Here is a 17989-nt window from a genome sequence, read left to right on the forward strand (position 1 = left end):
AAGCCTCTTGGTACAAATTTGCCGATGTTACCTGATGGGTGACCCGGCGAGGCCACCGCACATCCGCCTTTCGGCACATCGGAACGCGACGAACCTCGAAACACTTGTCTGAAACCTCGAACGTGGAGCGTATCGTCAGGTACGATCATCTCAGGCGCGCGCTAGCATGACGCGAGCAGCGAATCCGAACACGAGGATGAGCCACAACGTTTATGGCACAACCCGCGAATGCGAACTCGGGCTAATGATCGGAGAAGCCTTCATCCCGTAAGTCCATAGTGGCTGTGATCGTTGACGTTTGACGGAAACCGTCGGTCGTGTTCCGTCGAGGTCTATCGCCTCTAGACGCACGACGTTGATGACGCGCAGCCGGGGTGACCCAGCTTAGTCAATGAAGACGGGAAGCATTCGCTCAAGATCATTACAGAGCGGGCTGATCGTGGGACAAGTGATGTTCAGACTAGCATTAAGTAGGTAAAATGGTTTTGCTAACTTGACAACAATATACACAATGACGGCAATAATTACACAAGTTGCTGCAAACGTGATATGTCAAAAATTCCAATAGCGTACACAAGCTTGATATCGTCCCTCGTGTCTCGGTACGCTCCTCAGGCGTGTCTGAGTCAATGTCCTTCCTGATACGCTGAAATGCTGATAGGGTACTTAAAGAAACGCTGAAAGGAAAATTAGCCTATCGTGGAGGCTGTCACCTGAGCACTGAGTTCTTCCGACCCATGTCGAGAATCTCAGAAGGTACGGTACTTCGTGTGCTGAATCGCACCTCTGTGCCTGGATGCTGTTTGAAGACAGGCGCTGTACCGACCGAGGTATTGGTCTCATGGCGTTGGTGCTTGATGTCCTTCCCGGCAAGACCGCCAGTCTGCCTATAGGTCTTGGGCACAGGAGGCATCTCGGGAACCTGGTCGCCATATGTGTCTTCCGAGTACGTAGAACTTTGCGTCATGCGATATTGCTCCCTAAGCTTTTGTTCTTCGACGCGGGTCGACTGCTGATTGACCCACGAGTTGATGGTGCGGAAACGGGGCACTGATGATCGGTTCGTCATGAAGCTGTCACGTCCCAAAGGCTGGCTCATTCGGTCACCTTTTGGATCGTGGGGCGTTTGTGGTGCTTGCGAGTTCGTCCAGCTGAATCTGCTGTTCATGCCGCCGAGACCTGGCCGTTGCGAAATGGATGGGCGATTCGACATGAACTGTTTGAATGTTGGGGCTGCCGGCTGTCGAGAAGCTGCTTGTTGTTGCATGTACTCGTCGTCGTCGTCCATAGATCTCGTGTTGTGCGTGGATTCGCTTCCACGCGAGCCTTGCGGTCCAAGAATAGGAGATGATGGCGTTGCACTGTTGCGCTTGTGAGAGTTCATGCGTGATGGCGGATCTTCGAGAAGGAAGCTTTGTTGCGACATATCGGACGAACCCTTGCGGAAGCTAAGAACGGTGAGCTGCGGTTCGGAAGTTAAAGTGAGATGAGCATACCTGTCACTGCGGGCCAGAGGCTGTACGCGAGTTTGCGACGAGCGTGAGCCAGATCGAGAGCTACCCCTAGCAACTGGAGGCGGGGGATATACTGCATCATTCCGCAAGGAGTATCGCTCCTCAAGATTCTGCTTGTTGTCCCAGTCATATTTGGAGCCGGTTCCCCCACCACGGCGCCTGACCTGGCTCTTGCCTTGTTTGACCACGTCAGAGAATGTTAGTCCCCGTCTACGCATCGTATAGATAGCCAGTACAACCATCACGACAATGATTGTAGCACCTGATCTCGATTAGTGACCATCGCAGGTTATAGTATCTTTGCGACCCACCAATAGAGCCAGCAGCGATGAGAAGATGTTCTGTCGACTGAGATATGCGCCCACTGCCTCCGCCTCCGTGCTCAGGCCTTGGAGGTGGTTGTAGGGACACGACGACGGTCTCCATGGGCTCGTTCTCAGCCAAGGCGCCCACGGTAGCCTGAGCTTGCGATAATGTCATGGTGATGAGTAGCTGCTACCGTCAGTACCTTGATCCATCTGAAGACACCGAATCTAGTCGTACCGGTGGTGGGCCTCCGGATGTTGGTCTAGCCGTTGTGGAAGTCGTTGTTTTTCCGTCCTCATCGTCGCTATCGTCCGCCTCACTGGTTTGTTGTTTCTTCACATATGATCGCGCGATTTGTTCGATGGTAGGTGTTGGTGTCGCATTGATGTCCTCCAACGACTCCTCCCTCGCGAAACCATCTCTCTCCACAACCACATATTCCACCTTTTCTATCCATCTGCGTCGGTTCGGCGAGCTCATCTTGCGCGATTCACGATAGGTCGATTAGGGTAAACCCCACTCAGTTTTCCTGCCGCTCAACAGCTGCACCAAACAACATCTGCAATCGACTAGTGGTGGAGAGTTCGAGCGTATGGAGGGAGTGTACAGTCAAGAGCCTGCTAGGACCGCCACCAGGGTGGTTTGAAAAGAACGTTTGAGTGAATGAAAGTATGGAGTAAGATATTAGCAAAAGCACCGCCTGCGGAACGAAAGACAGAAAGGAAGCAAGTCAGCAGAGGTACAGCGGAAGGCTGGGCGAACGCTCTGGTTGAGACATGTTCATGCGACAGCGCGAGGGGTGCATTTGAGAGAGTGCATGAATGACGCTAGCATCAGGACCCGTGTGAACCCATGTCGGTTTGAGGATCGAGCCGAGATGTGAACGAGCCCCTAGAGGCAGAGGAGCATATTTAGCAACGTCTATAGCTCTAAGAGGCAATTTGAGGGGACCAGGAAGCAGCTAATACATCTAAAAGGGGTAATATACAGCGCCGATATGAAGCAAAGATATAAAGCGGGTCTCGTGAGCTCGTCTTGGAGTCGTCTCAAGTCATGGTGGTCGCGTTTCAACGCCCGCATCCGGCACGCTTGATGGCCCATGGTGCAGATCAGGCGCCACAGGGGCGGCATCGTGAGACCTGCAAAAGCTCTGCCATGATTGGGCTCGGTGTGAGGTCGTTCGAGCTGTCGTGTGCTTGCGCATCCTCAATTGTCCCCGCATAAGACGCACATTATTGCAGACTCGGAGGATTGTTGGTGCGCTAAAGGTACCGTGCAGCCGTGCAACCTCGTGACGCCGATTTGATGATGTAGCCACATTCGTCAATATTGCTGCGCCTCAACACGCCCAGCCCCACAGCCTTTCCGCGCGTAATGGCGGTGCAAATCGGCCGAAATCACCGCCAACGGGTCGATAGTCTGCAGACGTTGCAGCCTCCTATACACCTAGAGAGTCGGATCCTCCGGACGAAAGCACAGAAGAAAACCCACGAAGCATGTCGGCTTTAGCAGCGATCTCGCACGTCCGTCAGCACGGCCAGAAATTGGAGCGACAGCCCAGAGCGCTGAGCAGCTCGGATCGTACGGCTGTGCTGGTCTATGGCTATGACCAAAGCGGCCGTCACAGCCGGTCGAGCTGATGTTCGTCCTATGGCGTGGCTTAGGGCTGAGCAGAGCTCGAATCTTCGTTGGCTGCTCAGCCCCTCAGCAAAGAGTGGGTTTGTAAGGTCGTCTGAGCGGATCAGGATGTCGTTAGTAAGAGAGCTGAGCACTGATAAAGTCGAGTGATGTTCCTGTGTTCGTTCGTTCTTTCCCCCACCAATTCACGTCTTACGTCAATCGCCCACATCCTTCCAGCTACCCCGCCTTACAGAACGCATAAGATCAAGACCACACCTCTTGGCTAATATCCACACCCAGCCCATAACACAAAATATCATGTCTGGATACGATCAATACAACCAGGGCTACGGCCAGCAGCAGCAATACCCGCCTCAGGGCCACAGCCCTTACCCTCAGCAGGGCGGGTATGACCAGGGCGGCTACCAGCAGCAAGGCTACCAGCAACCTCAACAGCAATACGGTCAGCAGGGCTACGGAGAGCAGCAAGGCTACAACTCGCAGTACGGCCCCCCTGCGCAAGGCGGCTTTCAACATGGCCAGCAAGTAGGACAGTATGGTGAACACAACCAGCAACAAGGGTAGGTGTCGCAAAAAGCCACTGTTCCGTGTTTCGAAACAACATTTTCTAACGATACTACCAGGCAATATGGCCAGCAACAGCAGGGAGGCTACCCTGGCTCGCAACCTCAGAACCAGTTCCCCCAGCAGGGACCTTATGGTCAGGACCAGTACCCACAGGGCCAGAACGCATACGGTCAGCCTGGGCAGCAGCAGCAGTACGGCTCCAGCGACCCCGCTATGCAGCAAGAGGGCGACCGCGGGCTTATGGGAGCCCTGGGTGGCGGTGCCGCCGGCTACTTTGGTGGAAACAAGGCAGGAGGCCACGGCATTTTGGGTGCTCTAGCAGGCGCAGTACTTGGCAGCAAGCTTGAGGACCACCACAAGAAGCCAAAGAACAACGGCTACAACGGTCACTGAGTGATGACCTCATTTTTCGGTTCTGGGTTTTCACCTTGTAAATATTCTGGCGTTATGGCCAGCTCATGATCGTGCATAGGTGCTACCGTTGCCGCGTTGGCATAACGACTAAGCGGGAATCTTTTTTACGAGGCGTTTAGGGCTAGGTACATGATAGTAACGATCGATCCATACACAGTACTTGCTTTCAGCCTCACCTTGTAGCACACAGAAGAGCCAATCCAGACCAATACACCATAGGCGCCGAAACAGCTCACCATCGTCAACAAAACAACTATCTGTTCGCGATTGATTGCGTTTGGTGATTGGAGGCACGATCAAGATTGATGTTCGCAGAAACTGAAACATGCGACGTTTGGCGCACCCCAGAATTTTACGGCAATTCTTCAAGCACGCATGGTCAACTTCAATCTCGGCTCGTCTACCATGCTGCCGTACGGGCTTGACTCGATGTGGTTATGCGTCTCTCGCTAATTGCCAATACTGCAGGTACCCGGACCACGATCGAATGACTTTCGCGCTGCCCGAACTGCAAAGCAACAACGAACTGGTCCTCCGCCGGACTATTCTGCAAGGATCTCGATCTTATTATCTGCAATCGCCGAAACATGCTCGATCTCTCTCGGCCGTTTTGCGAGTCCATCGCGGCGGCATCACCTTGATTTGTTTCTTATGCCACCCTCACAACGGCCGCATGTAGCGTAGTGGCAGCGACAGTTAACGTCTTCTTGGATTCGTATAAATGTCTTGTCAACTAGTACCGAAGTGGGTTAACAAGCGACTTCAGCACGCGCATGTCAACCGTGTCAATCTAAGTGACGTGGCCCGGGATGACGACGGTCAAACAACCCGATGCCTCCGATTCATGCACAAACAATGGTTCATGGCTGACGGGCCATGTAGAGATGGCTGATGCTTTATCCGGTCTTTGCGAGTCTAGACTTTATGTTTGTAAGGTATTGCAACCTGCTTCGGGCCTACTCCGTTTGGGGTCTCGTGAAGGTAAGATGGCTGCAACGACTTCGTGTTTGTGTCCTCAGCCTAGTAAGAGTTTCTCAGGGGGCTCTGTTTGCGTTCTCTCAAACAGGATAACCTACTCTATGGTCTTCAATGTGATAGTGTTTCGCGTGCGCAAGTCCATGAAGAGTGGTCCGGATAGACAGAAACCCTCCCTGCAGCTATGTGAGAAATGTCTGGCTATCATTGTCGCAACACTGAAGTCTATCTCAGTCTACACTGGTAAACACGTGCTGTCAATAATTGGTACACGTAAGACGGAATGGCAGTGCAGCCGTCTGCTAGATTTATTTTCCCGAGTTCCTTATACTACCTCTGGTGCTATCAGCCTCCACCATGCATGGGTACTGTTTCCTTCGAGTGAACAAGATCTTGTCGGTATCAACTGCGCCTTTGAATCTCGGATGGTTTAAAGAACCACACTTGCTTATCTATCTCATGGTGAACCCGAAAGCCCAATTGAACAGCGCAGCTTCATGGCCCCCAGATAATGAGTGTATCGTGTTTCGAGGCGATAGACTCCAAATATGTGTGGAACACGCCCCCGATCAATTGTAATTTCTAACGTCCAGCTTGAGTTTCTGGCCACAATGCCGTTATTGGTACTGTCATGTCCAAAATTGCGGACCTCCACAACTACACGTAAAAGCAGCACCATTGGTAGCCACTCTCCATGCTACACTCCTATTGAACGTAAGATCGTATATTCAGAATCAACTCGAGATGTTCGCGGCATCTTTATTGTATGGGTAGGGCGGTCCGTACATGTTGGCGGGCACCAATACTGCACACGGCCTTTGCCGCCAAAAACATTTGACAAGTCATTCTGCGCCTTGAAACGTGTTCGTTGCCTTTTGGCAACTTCAAAGGATCAGATTATCTTCAACATAGCCAGTGGACATTAAGATTACGACTCGATAACTCCACTCAAGCGCAGTTGCACCAATAGGGGCACTGACCGTTGATGCCACTGATTCTGCGTTTCTAGCCTTGCAGTTGTGTCAGTGGCAATTTGGACGCCCTTTGATATAGTTAAAGTGATTAAAACGTAAACCGGGTTCATAGAGAAACGGTGATGTATCTACGCCTCGAAGAGTTCATCGCGTACAGATGTAGCCCACAGTGCTGTATCTTGTTGTGCGAAAAAGAACCCGCCGCCAGCCGCGATCTCCTCACCACACCGCCAGTGTGGGCTATCCAGTGCCGCTTGCTACAGTTAGTAGCGACTTTAGCATACGACGTAGATTGTTGATCTGATGAATCGCAGTCTCGAGTCTTTGTCAAATCGAGCCATCGACATGGGAGTCTCGTGCGATGATGATGAGATGATGAGTCTTAACGAAACCGCTTCAGTGGCAAAGACTGGAGCGGTAGGCAACAGCGACTTCTTCTAAACGGTTACAGCACATTGCAACATAGGGAACGAGAGTGGACAATTTTCGAAAATGAACTCAAGCTATTGCGATACCAGTGGCAGGGACCTCACATGTTCTTTCTCCTTTCTCTGTCTGGTTGAGCGATCTAGGCGTGGAATCCATGGCCACAAGATTGAGCACGATTCGACTCGACTGAAGCTCAGCCTTCCCACTCCCTGGGATCTAGGCCAGCATGACGATAGAGTGAGCGACACCTATACCACTAAGTTCTTGAGCCCTGCTCTTCACATGGCTAGATGCGAAGCTCGGCTCTGGTCTAGAGAACGTGTTGGGAGAGTCCAGTCTCGTGTGATTGATGGCCCGAGGCTGCAGGCATGGTCCCTCAACTAGACCCACTGCTCCAGGAGTCCAGCTGTTGAGCACAATTCCTGCTGGATCAGATGTCGAGACTAAAATCACGCCGACTGCGAGTTGTCACGTAGCTTAAGGACAACTTGTGTTAGTTGCGATGCCGTTAGCAGGACCTCAGTCACGTTGTAGCCATTGAGCAATCGGCAGAGAAGCCAAAACAAGCTGTATCTAGCAATGGCCCTTCGCCTAGACTTTTCGAGTACCTGCGGACATGCTTCGTCTAGCAGCCAATCTTGTTGACTACGAGTCTCAGTCAGCAGTTGCGAATGTCTTTCTGCGAACGATACACGATCACGATGTTCTCCTGTCGAACATTGTCACCCCCAGATGGCCGTCACCGTGGTCACGCGTCTCTGCTATGAAGGCAACGAACCCACAGCTTGAGCCTCTTCCCCACAAGGCCGGTTTCTGTTCCATCGCGTTGAAATCCCTTCTGGCCCAACACTTCTGATCCCCACACTGTCTCGGATCACTGGCACCATGGCCCATTGAGCAAGCCAGGAGTAAATCTCTGGTAGGCAAATCGTGAGCATGAATCTAGCTTCCTTGGATCGGTGTTTGTTGACCCGATTTGCTAGTCAGTGCTGGTCAGATGTGCCAATAGCTTTCCAATCCATGTCCGATATGATCGGAGCGTTGGTCTTGCAGCTGCATATGTCTGGCCCTGCTCGTACTACAGCATGACATGTGTACTACCGTAGCGTATTGCGGAGTGCAGAATCCATCATGGCGGACTCGCCAGGCGATGCATGGTGTTGGTGGTGGTACGGATGCACACACCCGCAAGGTCGGCCAATGTTCAACAGCGCTACGTGCTCCGGTAGGTTCCGACTACTGTGTGTATGCCGCGCCGGCACCATGCAGCAGCCCGAGGGAAGTGGGTGGGTTCTGTAGTGGATCTAGATGTCTAGTGAGCCCCGACAGACTTTCTCTGGCTCAATCAGAAGCGAAAACCATCATGGTCCGCTTGTAGATACACCGACATCCAGATCAGCTAGGTAGCGAGACCCAGCCAGAACCGCGCTCATTTGCATGTAGCTGACAGCTTTGTTGGAGAATATGGTCAGGGTTCTCATTGGAGTCTTGGTATTGCCACCCAGGGCCCCAAGACGTTGGTCACCTTGGAATGACGCGAACATTTTGTGAACAGCCATTCGGAGACACGCAGTCCAGAATTTGGGATTATGATAGTCAGCACGTATGAGATGCACTGCAAGGCCAGACGGTACCTGGCACCGCCACCACTACTTGCACCGATGGCGCGTCATCGATGCCAACGCCTTCGGTCAACTGTTGGATTGTCACCGAGCATCGCAAGCACGTGTGCTGAAAACCCCAGAAACTAAAGACCGCTATGCATAACAGCGTGGTCTCACCTGTTGGCGCTTAACTAAGGTGGGCACTTCGGAGTGGTTGTACGACGGTACGAAGGATCATCACGAGGAAAGTGCGCCGCTGTGTCAAGCGAGTGTCAGTTTTCACACACCCCTGATTTTACGTTTGGTAATGCTATACCGAGCGGCTGCTCAATCACTGGCATCGATTAGCTCTCCACCCCGACATGTGAAACTCATAAAAACTCATCTTTCGCCGGATGCAGTAGCGAGCGGGTAACAGCGGGGACAATGACCGATGTCTGCAGTATCACGTGAGTGAACTAGGTACCAAGTAGAGGGCTTTAGGTAGGATAGGGGTTAGCTTAGACGCGTTATCTGTAGCGTCCGGCGAAGGTGGGGCATGGATTTGCTTGCAAAGTAAGCTTCGTCGAATGCTTGTTTCGTACAACGGTGTCGTCGCGAACAGTGAGAAAGCCGAGGAGAGCACTCGGTATTTCTCAAGGCCGAAGGATTCATCAGCATGCGAACGGGTTCGCATGGAATGACATTAGAGTTTTGCAAGAGCAGTGTTGTGTAAGTTCGCAGTTACTCAACTAATCTTAGTAACGGTCATGTGTGTCAGAATTGAAGAAAAGCGTTGTGTGCATGGTACAATGATATTGATAATTCTGAGTATCTGTCGAACTCATATCTGAGCCACCATCATGCGCCTGCTTCCTGAATCATAACCCATAGTCGATGATGTATCCATCCTCCGCTTAAACAACGCTCTCGCTGCGCACCTCAGCGTGAAGCTTCTCGTCCTTCTCCATCGCGGCAGCCGCTGCTGCAGGATCCTGCATGGCGTGGGGCACAAGCTGATCACCGAATAGCTCGTCCATCTGCTCAAGAGTCCTGCCCTTGGTCTCTGGGAAGAAGAACCAATAGCTCAGGAATGCAATGACGTTGAAGACAAAGAAAACGTAAAAGTATTTGAACTCGAGGGAGCTGAGCGCCTGAGGAGAGAACTGGGCGAAGATGAGGTTGACGGCCCAGTTGGTGAAGGTGGTGATCGCGTTACCGAGGGAGCGGACCTCAACAGGGAAAATCTGGGGAACTGATTAGTTTCTGTGTAATTTACTCCTTCTGGTTGGTACTTACTTCGGCGGGGTACACCCAGGAAATGATACCGAGAGGAGTGTAGAACAGTGAGAACACGAAGTTCATGGCAACCATGCTACGAAGTTGATTACTGTTGCTGGGATCCAAGTACTGGCCCTGTACAGCATTGACAAGCAGAGCAGCGGCAAGACCAGCAGCAGAGATGAGCAGAGGCTTGATTCTGCCCAACTTGTCCAGAAGGGCGAGACCAATTGAGCACCAAACGATAGATAAGGCTCCGCTGATGCCAATAATCAGGAGGGATTCGCGTGTAGAGATACCGAGAATCTCGTAAATGCGCGGGCCGTAGTAGTTGATAACGTTGATTCCAGAGAGAGGACCAAACGCCTGAATACCGCATCCAAGAAGCAGCCTCTTGCGCCAAGAGGCTTTGGTAATGATGGAGAGCACAGTGACGTTGCCCAGGGCCCTGTCTGCTGCAATAACGTCTCGGATCTCGCGATACTCGAGGTCGATGATTTCGGAGTCATAGCCGCTGCGGAGCTTCTGGAGTGAGGCCATGGCCTCCTCGTGGCGATCCCTCTCCATAAGCCATCGCGGTGATTCCTGGAGGAAGAAAATACCGGCGATGAGGATAAGACCAGGTACACACTGGAAGGCAAGCGGGAAGCGCCCTAATGGTTGTCAGTGCTGGAAACACAGCCAGAAGCTGAAAAAAACTCACAAGAGAACTGAGTAGAGTTGAATGAACAGCCGTAGCCCAGCCACTGAGCGATGAGGAAACCCCAGCTCAACATCCACTGCAAGAGACCAGAGAGGACACCACGGTACTTGGCTTCTGATAACTCTGCAGCATACAAAGGGATGGTGGATGTAAGCTGACCAACCGCAACACCTCCGATGAAGCGGCCAACAATGAGCATAGCCATGTTTATGGCTCCAGCCTGAAGAGCGCTACCAAAAATCGACACCAAAGCGCCGATCGCGATAGTCCAACGACGACCCAGCTTGTGGGCGAAGAGCATGTTGAAGATGGTTCCAGCAATGGCTCCGCCTTGGAAGGCGGACACAATGCCGCCAACAGTGCTGTCATTGGGATTGCGAAAGTATTCCTCAAAGGTTGGAAGAGCGATCGTGGAGGTAATGATACCTGAATCATAGCCAAAGAGGAAACCTCCAGTGGCGAGGAAGACCGCAGAGAAGACGGTGGTGGCGAGACCCATCTTGTCGCAGTGAAGAGATGTTGATGATGATCCTTTCGACAAGGGGAGACCAACACTTATGTATCTCCACCCCAGCACATTATGGGTGAACCCTTTCCCCAGTTACCAAGGACTGGGCTTGCGACATCTGTCTCCGAGCCCCATACCCCAGGAGTTAGCGGGGCAGACACGACCGAACTGATGATAGTCCAGGCTGCCGGTTCTGGTTAGATCCCCGCTGATGAGCTCGGCTCGTTAGCGCGAGAACTTATGCACTGTGTGGAGTGGCGCCTAATCTTCGGTAAACTTCCCCACATTCCTCTGATCGGAGAGCCTCCACGGCAGATAGACAAGCCTGTGGTTTGGGTTGGCTTCGGTACAGGACACCCCGAATGACATCGCGGCTCTTTCGTGGTGCAACACAAGCTGTACAGTCGACGAAAATCATGGCCTTGGCGCGCTACCGTGTGGCGTCTGGCGTTTGTCGAGACTCGAATTACCTCAGGTTGCAAATATCGCATATACCGAGAAGGCGTCAACGACGGCGGTCGTACTTGTAGCGAGAAAGTCGGTAGAACACAGTGCGAAGTGCCACCATCTTTTCTCGTGGAGTGATAGTGCGTGTTCTCCGCACGCCTCACCAACTACCAGGTTACACTTCGCCAAGACTGAGCTCCACACTTCACACTCCACACTCCACAGAACATCTGCAGTTTGTTTTCATCTGACTCTCTTGCAACATCGCCTTGAATTTGCATCACAATATGGCTTTTCAGGTCACGCGTTGCGGCATTCATGCCTTCCACGAGGTTCTGGGTATCGACACCGACAGCGTCCGCTTCTACTGGGTCCTGCAATCAGAACTCGCAGATGCTCAGCAGACAGCGTACCACCTTGAAGTATCAACATCAAGATCCTTTGATACTCTTTGCTGGGATTCCACCAAAGTCAACGGAGATCAACAGCGCAACATTCTCTGCGCTCCCGATGGCGGCTTTCAATCAGCAACCTTCCATTATTGGAGGGTGACCGTCTGGGACCAGGATGGCGTTACCGTACAGAGCGCCACCAATGAGTTTTTCACCGCTTACCCAAGGTCCAGTGGCCTGCTCCCTCCCTACAGCATGAATCAAACATATATGCCTCACACTAGTCTGATCTTCCGCAGCTGGTTCGAGGACGAGGCCAATCGATGGAAAGGGGTGTGGATCGGCGACAATGGTGACAAGCCAGTCTACGTACGCAAAGCGATCAATCTAGACCGTAAGCCGACCCGTGCTATTGTATTCGCGAGTGGTCTCGGCCACTTCAATTTCGTCTGTAATGGCGACCCCTCGGCGGCAAACGGCCACAAGCTTGACCCTGGCTGGACAAACTACCACCGCACGGTCCAGTTCACTGCATACGATGTCTCGGACATCCTGAAGCAGGGCGAGAATGTGCTAGGCGCCCATGTCGGCAATGGCTTCTATGCCGGAGATCAAGGCGCTGACCGTTTCTTCTGGCCCTGCTATGAAGACAACACCTATGTTCGATATGGCAACGAGTTGTGCTTCTTCGCCGAGTTGCATCTCTTCTACGAAGACGGAAGTCGTGAGACCATCACTACGGGTCCTGACTGGAGCATTCGCAAGAGTGCAACCACACTGGCAAACATCTACTCGTCTGAGACCAAAGACCTTCGTGCCTACCCACACGGATGGGACGCACCCGGCTTTGCAGAGGATGAGAAATGGAAGAAGGCAACGCCAGTCACTGGGCCAAGGGGCAAGCTGAAGTACCAGAATCAGCCGCCAGTCGTCCTTCATGAGACGTACAAGCCGAAGACACAGAAGACACTCGAGCCTGGCGTTGTTGGCTTCGACATGGGCCAAAATATGACCACCATGATCAAAGTCCACGTCCAAGGACCTGCAGGCTCCGAGGTGATCATCCGCTTCTCAGAGACGGTCGGAGACGATGGCAAAGTGCTGATGCCGGACCCCCTGTTTAAGGCCTTCGAGACGGATGTGTTCTGCAAGTTCACTCTCGCGGGAACAGGCGTCGAAACTTGGGAGCCTGATTTCTGCTTCACAGCTGCGCGTTACATCCAGGTCGAGGGCGTGGCGCTCGAATCTGACAACCCCAACGGCCTCCCCACCATCCTCTCCCTCGAGAGTCGCCACATCTCCTCCGCAGCCCGGCGCCTCGGCACCATGACGACGGACAAAGAAGACTGCAACCAGCTGCTCAACATGTGTTACTGGTCCTTCGTTTCAAACCTCTTCAGCTACCACACCGACTGCCCGCAGATCGAGAAGTTCGGCTGGCTCGAAGTAACGCATCTTCTCGCGCCCGCCACTCAATACATCCGCGACATGGAGGCGTTGTACAGCAAGATCCTTGACGACATCGTCGACACACAAGAACCGAACGGCCTATGCCCGACCATGGCGCCCGAGATCCGATACATGTGCGGGCCTCTGCACGATACAATCACGTGGGGCGGCGCCGTCGCGCTGCTGCCCGAGTTACTGCGTTTCTACTACGGCAGCACACACGTCTACACAAAGCTGTTCGACCCGTGCGTGCGTTACATGGAGTACATCGCGACCAAGGAACGTGACGGCGGGCTGATCGAGCACGGCCTGGGAGACTGGGGCCGCGACATTGCGTTCGGAAACAACCAGGCCAATATCGAGACAGCGATCTACTACCGCTGCCTGCGCAACATCCAGCACATGGCCGCCGAGCTGCACAAGCCAGACCAAGAAGAACGCTTCAAGGCTTGGGCCGACCGCATCTACGCCGCATACAACACCAACCTGCTCATAACAGACAAGGAGAAGTACCCCTACGCCTTCTACACCTCGCGCGACACCCCAGGCGTCTTGGATAGGAACATGGTCGCGCAGGCCTTCGCGCTGCAATTCGACCTCGTCCCCGCCGCTCACATCGCCGACGTCCAAGCCGCCTTCCTCGCCGACTGCGACGCCTCCGGCCACCGCATCCAAGCCGGCGAGATCGGGCTCAAGTACCTGTGGAACACGCTCGCCGACGTCGACCGCCCGGACATCGTGCTCACCATGGCGCGTCAAGAGGAGCACCCCAGTTACATGCGATTCCTGCGCCGCGGCGAAACAACGCTCAACGAGTTCTGGCAGGACGCGTGCCGCAGCAAGTGCCACGACATGCTGGGCACCGTGTACGAGTGGTTCTACGAGGCGGTGCTGGGCGTCAAGTGCGAGACGCAGGCGTACCGCACGTGGACTGTTAAGCCGCCGCTGAAGTCAGAGTTTGGGCATGTCAAGGGCGATGTTGATTGTCCGTATGGCAAGATCGAGGTCGAGTATACGAAGAGTGCGGATGGCGGTGTGGCGATGAAGGTCACCGTGCCGACGAGCACGACTGGGTATCTGCTGCTGCCACGTGAGGAGAGCGAGGCCGATGTCACGCGGGTGCAGACGTCGCAGGGTAAGGCGACACAGAAAGGGAGGAGGATCGCGTTGAAGCCGGGACGCTATGAGATAGTCGTGAGAGCGTGAAGATCAGACATGCTTCTTAGGTATCTGCTTCTTGTGTTTTGGAGGCCTCGATTGCAGTCTCTTCCTCATCTATGACATATCACTTGAATATCCGAAATGCAATGACTACGATAAGAGAAATGGCTCAAGAGTGACGTGCGGGGTAACCCAAACAGCTTGCAGTGCGACCCACAGGGTAGACAGGCATGTTCGTACAAAACCCGAGACCCTGTCCGATAAAGTACAGCATGAAGGTCTGCACGCGACACGATATCGCTGCTGGTTGCCAGGGCTGCGAGCCGCGAAGGAACATGCATGTCACCAAGCTAGCGCGGGCTTGGCAGCGAGGCTGGCCAACTGACATCAACATCTGGGACGTCCGTTCAGACAACCCAGCTCGGCATATCTCTTTGGCGCCGTTCCGATTATAGACGTTACAGGTTATTCGGCTTCGTGCACAGTATCCAGATCTGTTCAGTATCGTTGCAGCAGCTTCGTTGCCTAGGTCCCAGCCGGTCACGCTCCACGCCTCGCATCGTCATCGCCGAACCTCGATCGTCTTGCGGCGCACCATTTCTCCACCCTCCCACCAACACTCCCACGCACACAATGGCGTCCAGGAAGAAGGTTCTCCTCAAGGTAGCTTCGACTCGCACCAGAGGGTGTGCCCCGCTGACGTATGCAGGTCATTATCCTCGGTGATAGCGGTGTCGGCAAGACCAGCTTGATGAACCAATATGTACGCCTCGCAGCCAGCGCAAATAGATCGCACGACACACGCGGGAAGCATTAGCTCACCCAAGACACAGGTCAACAAGAAGTTCAGCGCGAGCTACAAGGCGACAATAGGCGCCGACTTCCTCACCAAGGAAGTCATGGTGGATGACAGGCTTGTAACGATGCAGGTTGGTCGCGCACGTCCCATGCCATAGCTCGAGGACTGACAAGCTGCAGCTCTGGGACACCGCTGGACAGGAGCGCTTCCAGTCGCTGGGTGTCGCGTTCTACCGAGGCGCCGACTGCTGCGTGCTGGTGTACGACGTCAACAACTCGAAGAGTTTCGACACACTGGACAGCTGGAGGGACGAGTTCTTGGTCCAGGCTAGCCCCATGGACCCTGAGAGCTTCCCATTTGTATGTTCCTTGTCAAGATGAAAGCGCATGACTGACTCGTGCAGGTTGTCATTGGCAACAAGATCGACGTGGACGAGAGCAAGAGGATGGTAAGCAATATCATGTCTATGAAGGAGCGATGCTGACTCGCTAGATTTCGTCGAAGCGCGCCATGACCTTCTGCCAGTCGAAAGGCGGCATCCCCTACTTCGAGACCAGCGCAAAGGACGCTATCAACGTCGAGCAGGCATTCGAAGGTACGTGCTGGCGAGGTGGATTGCGCGCCCCACTAACACCAAACAGTCATCGCACGGCAGGCGCTTGCACAGGAGGACGTGGGCGACTTCAGCAACGACTTCCCCGAGACGATCCCTATCGACCTGAAGGGCAACGAGGGCGGCTGCGCGTGCTAGTGGGCACGAGCTAGGAGGCATCGTTCTTGAGGGCGGCTATACCCTCGAATCGGCAGTGTTGTTCCGCGGAGTCTGGTGTACGGTGTATTGCGCCTCGACGTGAGGCCATTTTTGCTTAGCCCCACCTCTGGAAGCGCGGGTAGTACATATTGAATGGCGTGAATTGCGACAAGTCTCAGCCTTGGTGGCGCGTGCAGAGCCGTTCGCGCGGACATGACGTTAGCTGTGGCTGAGCACCGACATCCGGCGCTATCCTTTAATCTGAGACACGCGACCCTGAACTATTGCGCATCTCTAACCACGCCTCGTCTTAACATTCGCGGTCACGCTGCATCCTCACGCAGTCGCAGCAGCAGCTGACAGCCTCTGGCTCTCCCTCGACACGGCCGTCCCATGGGCCCCCTACTGCACTTCGATACCCGACTCCCGGCCGTGATCCCGTTCAACGCCGATACTGACGCCGAGCGCCCTCCTTGACACTCTTTAGCCCACCTATTCATAATGATTCCGCGCCGCGAGGAGGAGGTTGAGCCTACGCCGGCGACGCCGCTCAGCCCGCGCAGTAGCACTACGTCCAACGACAGCCGCTTCCTATACGACGATGATTTCCTCGAGAGCCCCGTACGCTCGCCGGCGAGCGACGTGAGCGTGTGGGACGAGGGCAAGAAGCCACACAGCAGGGTCCGACACGCCATTGGCATCGCGCTGCTGCTCGCCACCGTCTTCCTGTGGACCGCCTCGAACTTCCTAGCCAGTGTACGTACCGCCGCTTCTGATGCCGACACCGCGACTGACCCACCAGACCATCTTCGCAGACTCGTCCTACGACAAGCCCTACTTCGTCACTTATGTAAACACCGCCTTCTTCCTCATCCCACTGATTCCCATGGCGCTGCACCACCTCTGGGCCGAGCGCCGCTCCACCACCGCCCCGCAGCCCCTCGCCGCAACCCTGCGCTCCTTCGTCCACCGCCGCGCCGGCAAATGGACGCTCCTGCGCGACCACGAGACCCCCGCGCGCCGCCCCAGCAAGGCTTCCGATCCCGAGGGCGCCGAGCTGCTCCTGGGCTCCTCGACCCACGGCTCCGTCCACGACCCGCAGGAACTGCACCCGGACGCGGGCCTCACGCTGCACGAGACGGCCAAGCTCGCGCTCGAGTTCTGCATCCTGTGGTTCCTGGCCAACTACTTCGCGGCCGCGTGTCTAGCCCACACCACCGTGGCATCTAGCACGATCCTGGCCTCGACGTCGTCTATCTGGACGCTCCTGTGCGGCGCGCTGCTGCGCGTCGAGCGCTTCACGCTGCGCAAGCTCGTCGGCGTCGCGGCCTCGCTCGCGGGCGTCGCGCTCATCTCCTCCATCGACGCCTCGGGCCAGTCCGACGCGGACCGCGGCTCGTTCCCGCACAAGGCGCCGCGCGAACTCGCGCTCGGCGACGCCATGGCGTTTGGCTCCGCCGTGCTGTACGGCTTCTACGCCGTGCTGATGAAGAAGCGCATCGGCAGCGAGTCGCGCGTCAACATGCCGCTGTTCTTCGGGCTCGTCGGGCTCGCCAACGTGCTCCTGCTCTGGCCGGGGCTCGTCGTGCTGCATCTCACCCGCGTCGAGACCTTTGAACTACCCCCGACAAACAAGATCCTGACCATCGTGCTCGTCAACAGCGCGTCCTCGCTCGTCAGCGATTTCTGCTGGGCGTACGCCATGCTGCTCACCTCGCCGCTGGTCGTCTCCGTCGGGCTGAGCCTGACGATCCCGCTCAGTCTGGTGGGTCAGATGGTGCTGGATGCGCAGTATGCGTCGTGGCTGTACTGGGTCGGGGCGGCGATCATGGTGGTGAGTTTCCTGTTTATTAATCGCGAGGAGCGGAGGGACGAGGAGGAGGGCGTGGCTGGGGGGTATACGGGGGTGGACGGGGGGCAGGGAGGGTTGGCGGGCGGAGAGGCGAGGGGGTTTGATTCGAGGCGCAGCTCGAGGGCGAGTGTGCGGTGAGGTGACGCGAAGGGTGTTGGGTTGAGGGCGTTGAGCGGCATTGCCGGTGTTTTGGGTTTCTTGTATATACACACACGCATCCACACGGTTGTTGTAAACTTCTCA

The 17989-nt window shown here is 54.8% G+C and overlaps 6 protein-coding genes across 6 annotated transcripts; 4 read left to right on the top strand and 2 right to left on the bottom strand.

Moving 5' to 3' along the window:
• Positions 1-440: 440 nt before the first annotated feature.
• On the bottom strand, positions 441-2391 carry C7974DRAFT_95182 (uncharacterized protein). Its single transcript, XM_046147582.1, has 4 exons — positions 2058-2391; positions 1826-2006; positions 1497-1776; positions 441-1448 (listed from the first exon to the last, which is right to left on the bottom strand). Exons 1-4 carry the CDS (start codon positions 2298-2300, stop codon positions 710-712), a joined length of 1443 nt encoding a protein of 480 aa, XP_046001086.1. The 5' UTR covers positions 2301-2391; the 3' UTR covers positions 441-709.
• A 936-nt stretch (positions 2392-3327) lies between these two features.
• C7974DRAFT_95156 (uncharacterized protein) lies at positions 3328-4475 on the top strand. Its single transcript, XM_046147581.1, has 3 exons — positions 3328-3621; positions 3678-4021; positions 4085-4475. Exons 2-3 carry the CDS (start codon positions 3759-3761, stop codon positions 4419-4421), a joined length of 600 nt encoding a protein of 199 aa, XP_046001087.1. The 5' UTR covers positions 3328-3621; positions 3678-3758; the 3' UTR covers positions 4422-4475.
• Positions 4476-9208: 4733 nt separating this feature from the next.
• On the bottom strand, positions 9209-11022 carry C7974DRAFT_350335 (general substrate transporter). The gene is made up of 3 exons (XM_046139457.1): positions 10388-11022; positions 9703-10337; positions 9209-9650 (listed from the first exon to the last, which is right to left on the bottom strand). The coding sequence occupies exons 1-3, from the start codon at positions 10884-10886 to the stop codon at positions 9321-9323; spliced, it is 1464 nt and encodes a 487-aa protein (XP_046001088.1). The 5' UTR covers positions 10887-11022; the 3' UTR covers positions 9209-9320.
• Positions 11023-12541: 1519 nt separating this feature from the next.
• Positions 12542-14506, top strand: C7974DRAFT_384820 (bacterial alpha-L-rhamnosidase). Its single transcript, XM_046140889.1, has one exon. It carries the CDS (start codon positions 12731-12733, stop codon positions 14387-14389), a length of 1659 nt encoding a protein of 552 aa, XP_046001089.1. The 5' UTR covers positions 12542-12730; the 3' UTR covers positions 14390-14506.
• Positions 14507-14615: 109 nt separating this feature from the next.
• C7974DRAFT_384821 (small GTPase superfamily) lies at positions 14616-16174 on the top strand. The gene is made up of 7 exons (XM_046140890.1): positions 14616-15007; positions 15054-15107; positions 15178-15273; positions 15323-15502; positions 15547-15591; positions 15636-15738; positions 15785-16174. The coding sequence occupies exons 1-7, from the start codon at positions 14978-14980 to the stop codon at positions 15892-15894; spliced, it is 618 nt and encodes a 205-aa protein (XP_046001090.1). The 5' UTR covers positions 14616-14977; the 3' UTR covers positions 15895-16174.
• Positions 16175-17982, top strand: C7974DRAFT_420434 (vacuolar membrane protein). The gene is made up of 2 exons (XM_046144258.1): positions 16175-16650; positions 16697-17982. Exons 1-2 carry the CDS (start codon positions 16396-16398, stop codon positions 17882-17884), a joined length of 1443 nt encoding a protein of 480 aa, XP_046001091.1. The 5' UTR covers positions 16175-16395; the 3' UTR covers positions 17885-17982.
• The last annotated feature ends 7 nt before the right edge of the window (positions 17983-17989 follow it).

Source organism: Boeremia exigua, assembly GCF_020726555.1.
Source record: "Boeremia exigua strain MPI-SDFR-AT-0100 chromosome Unknown C7974scaffold_2, whole genome shotgun sequence".
Taxonomy (NCBI): domain Eukaryota; kingdom Fungi; phylum Ascomycota; class Dothideomycetes; order Pleosporales; family Didymellaceae; genus Boeremia; species Boeremia exigua.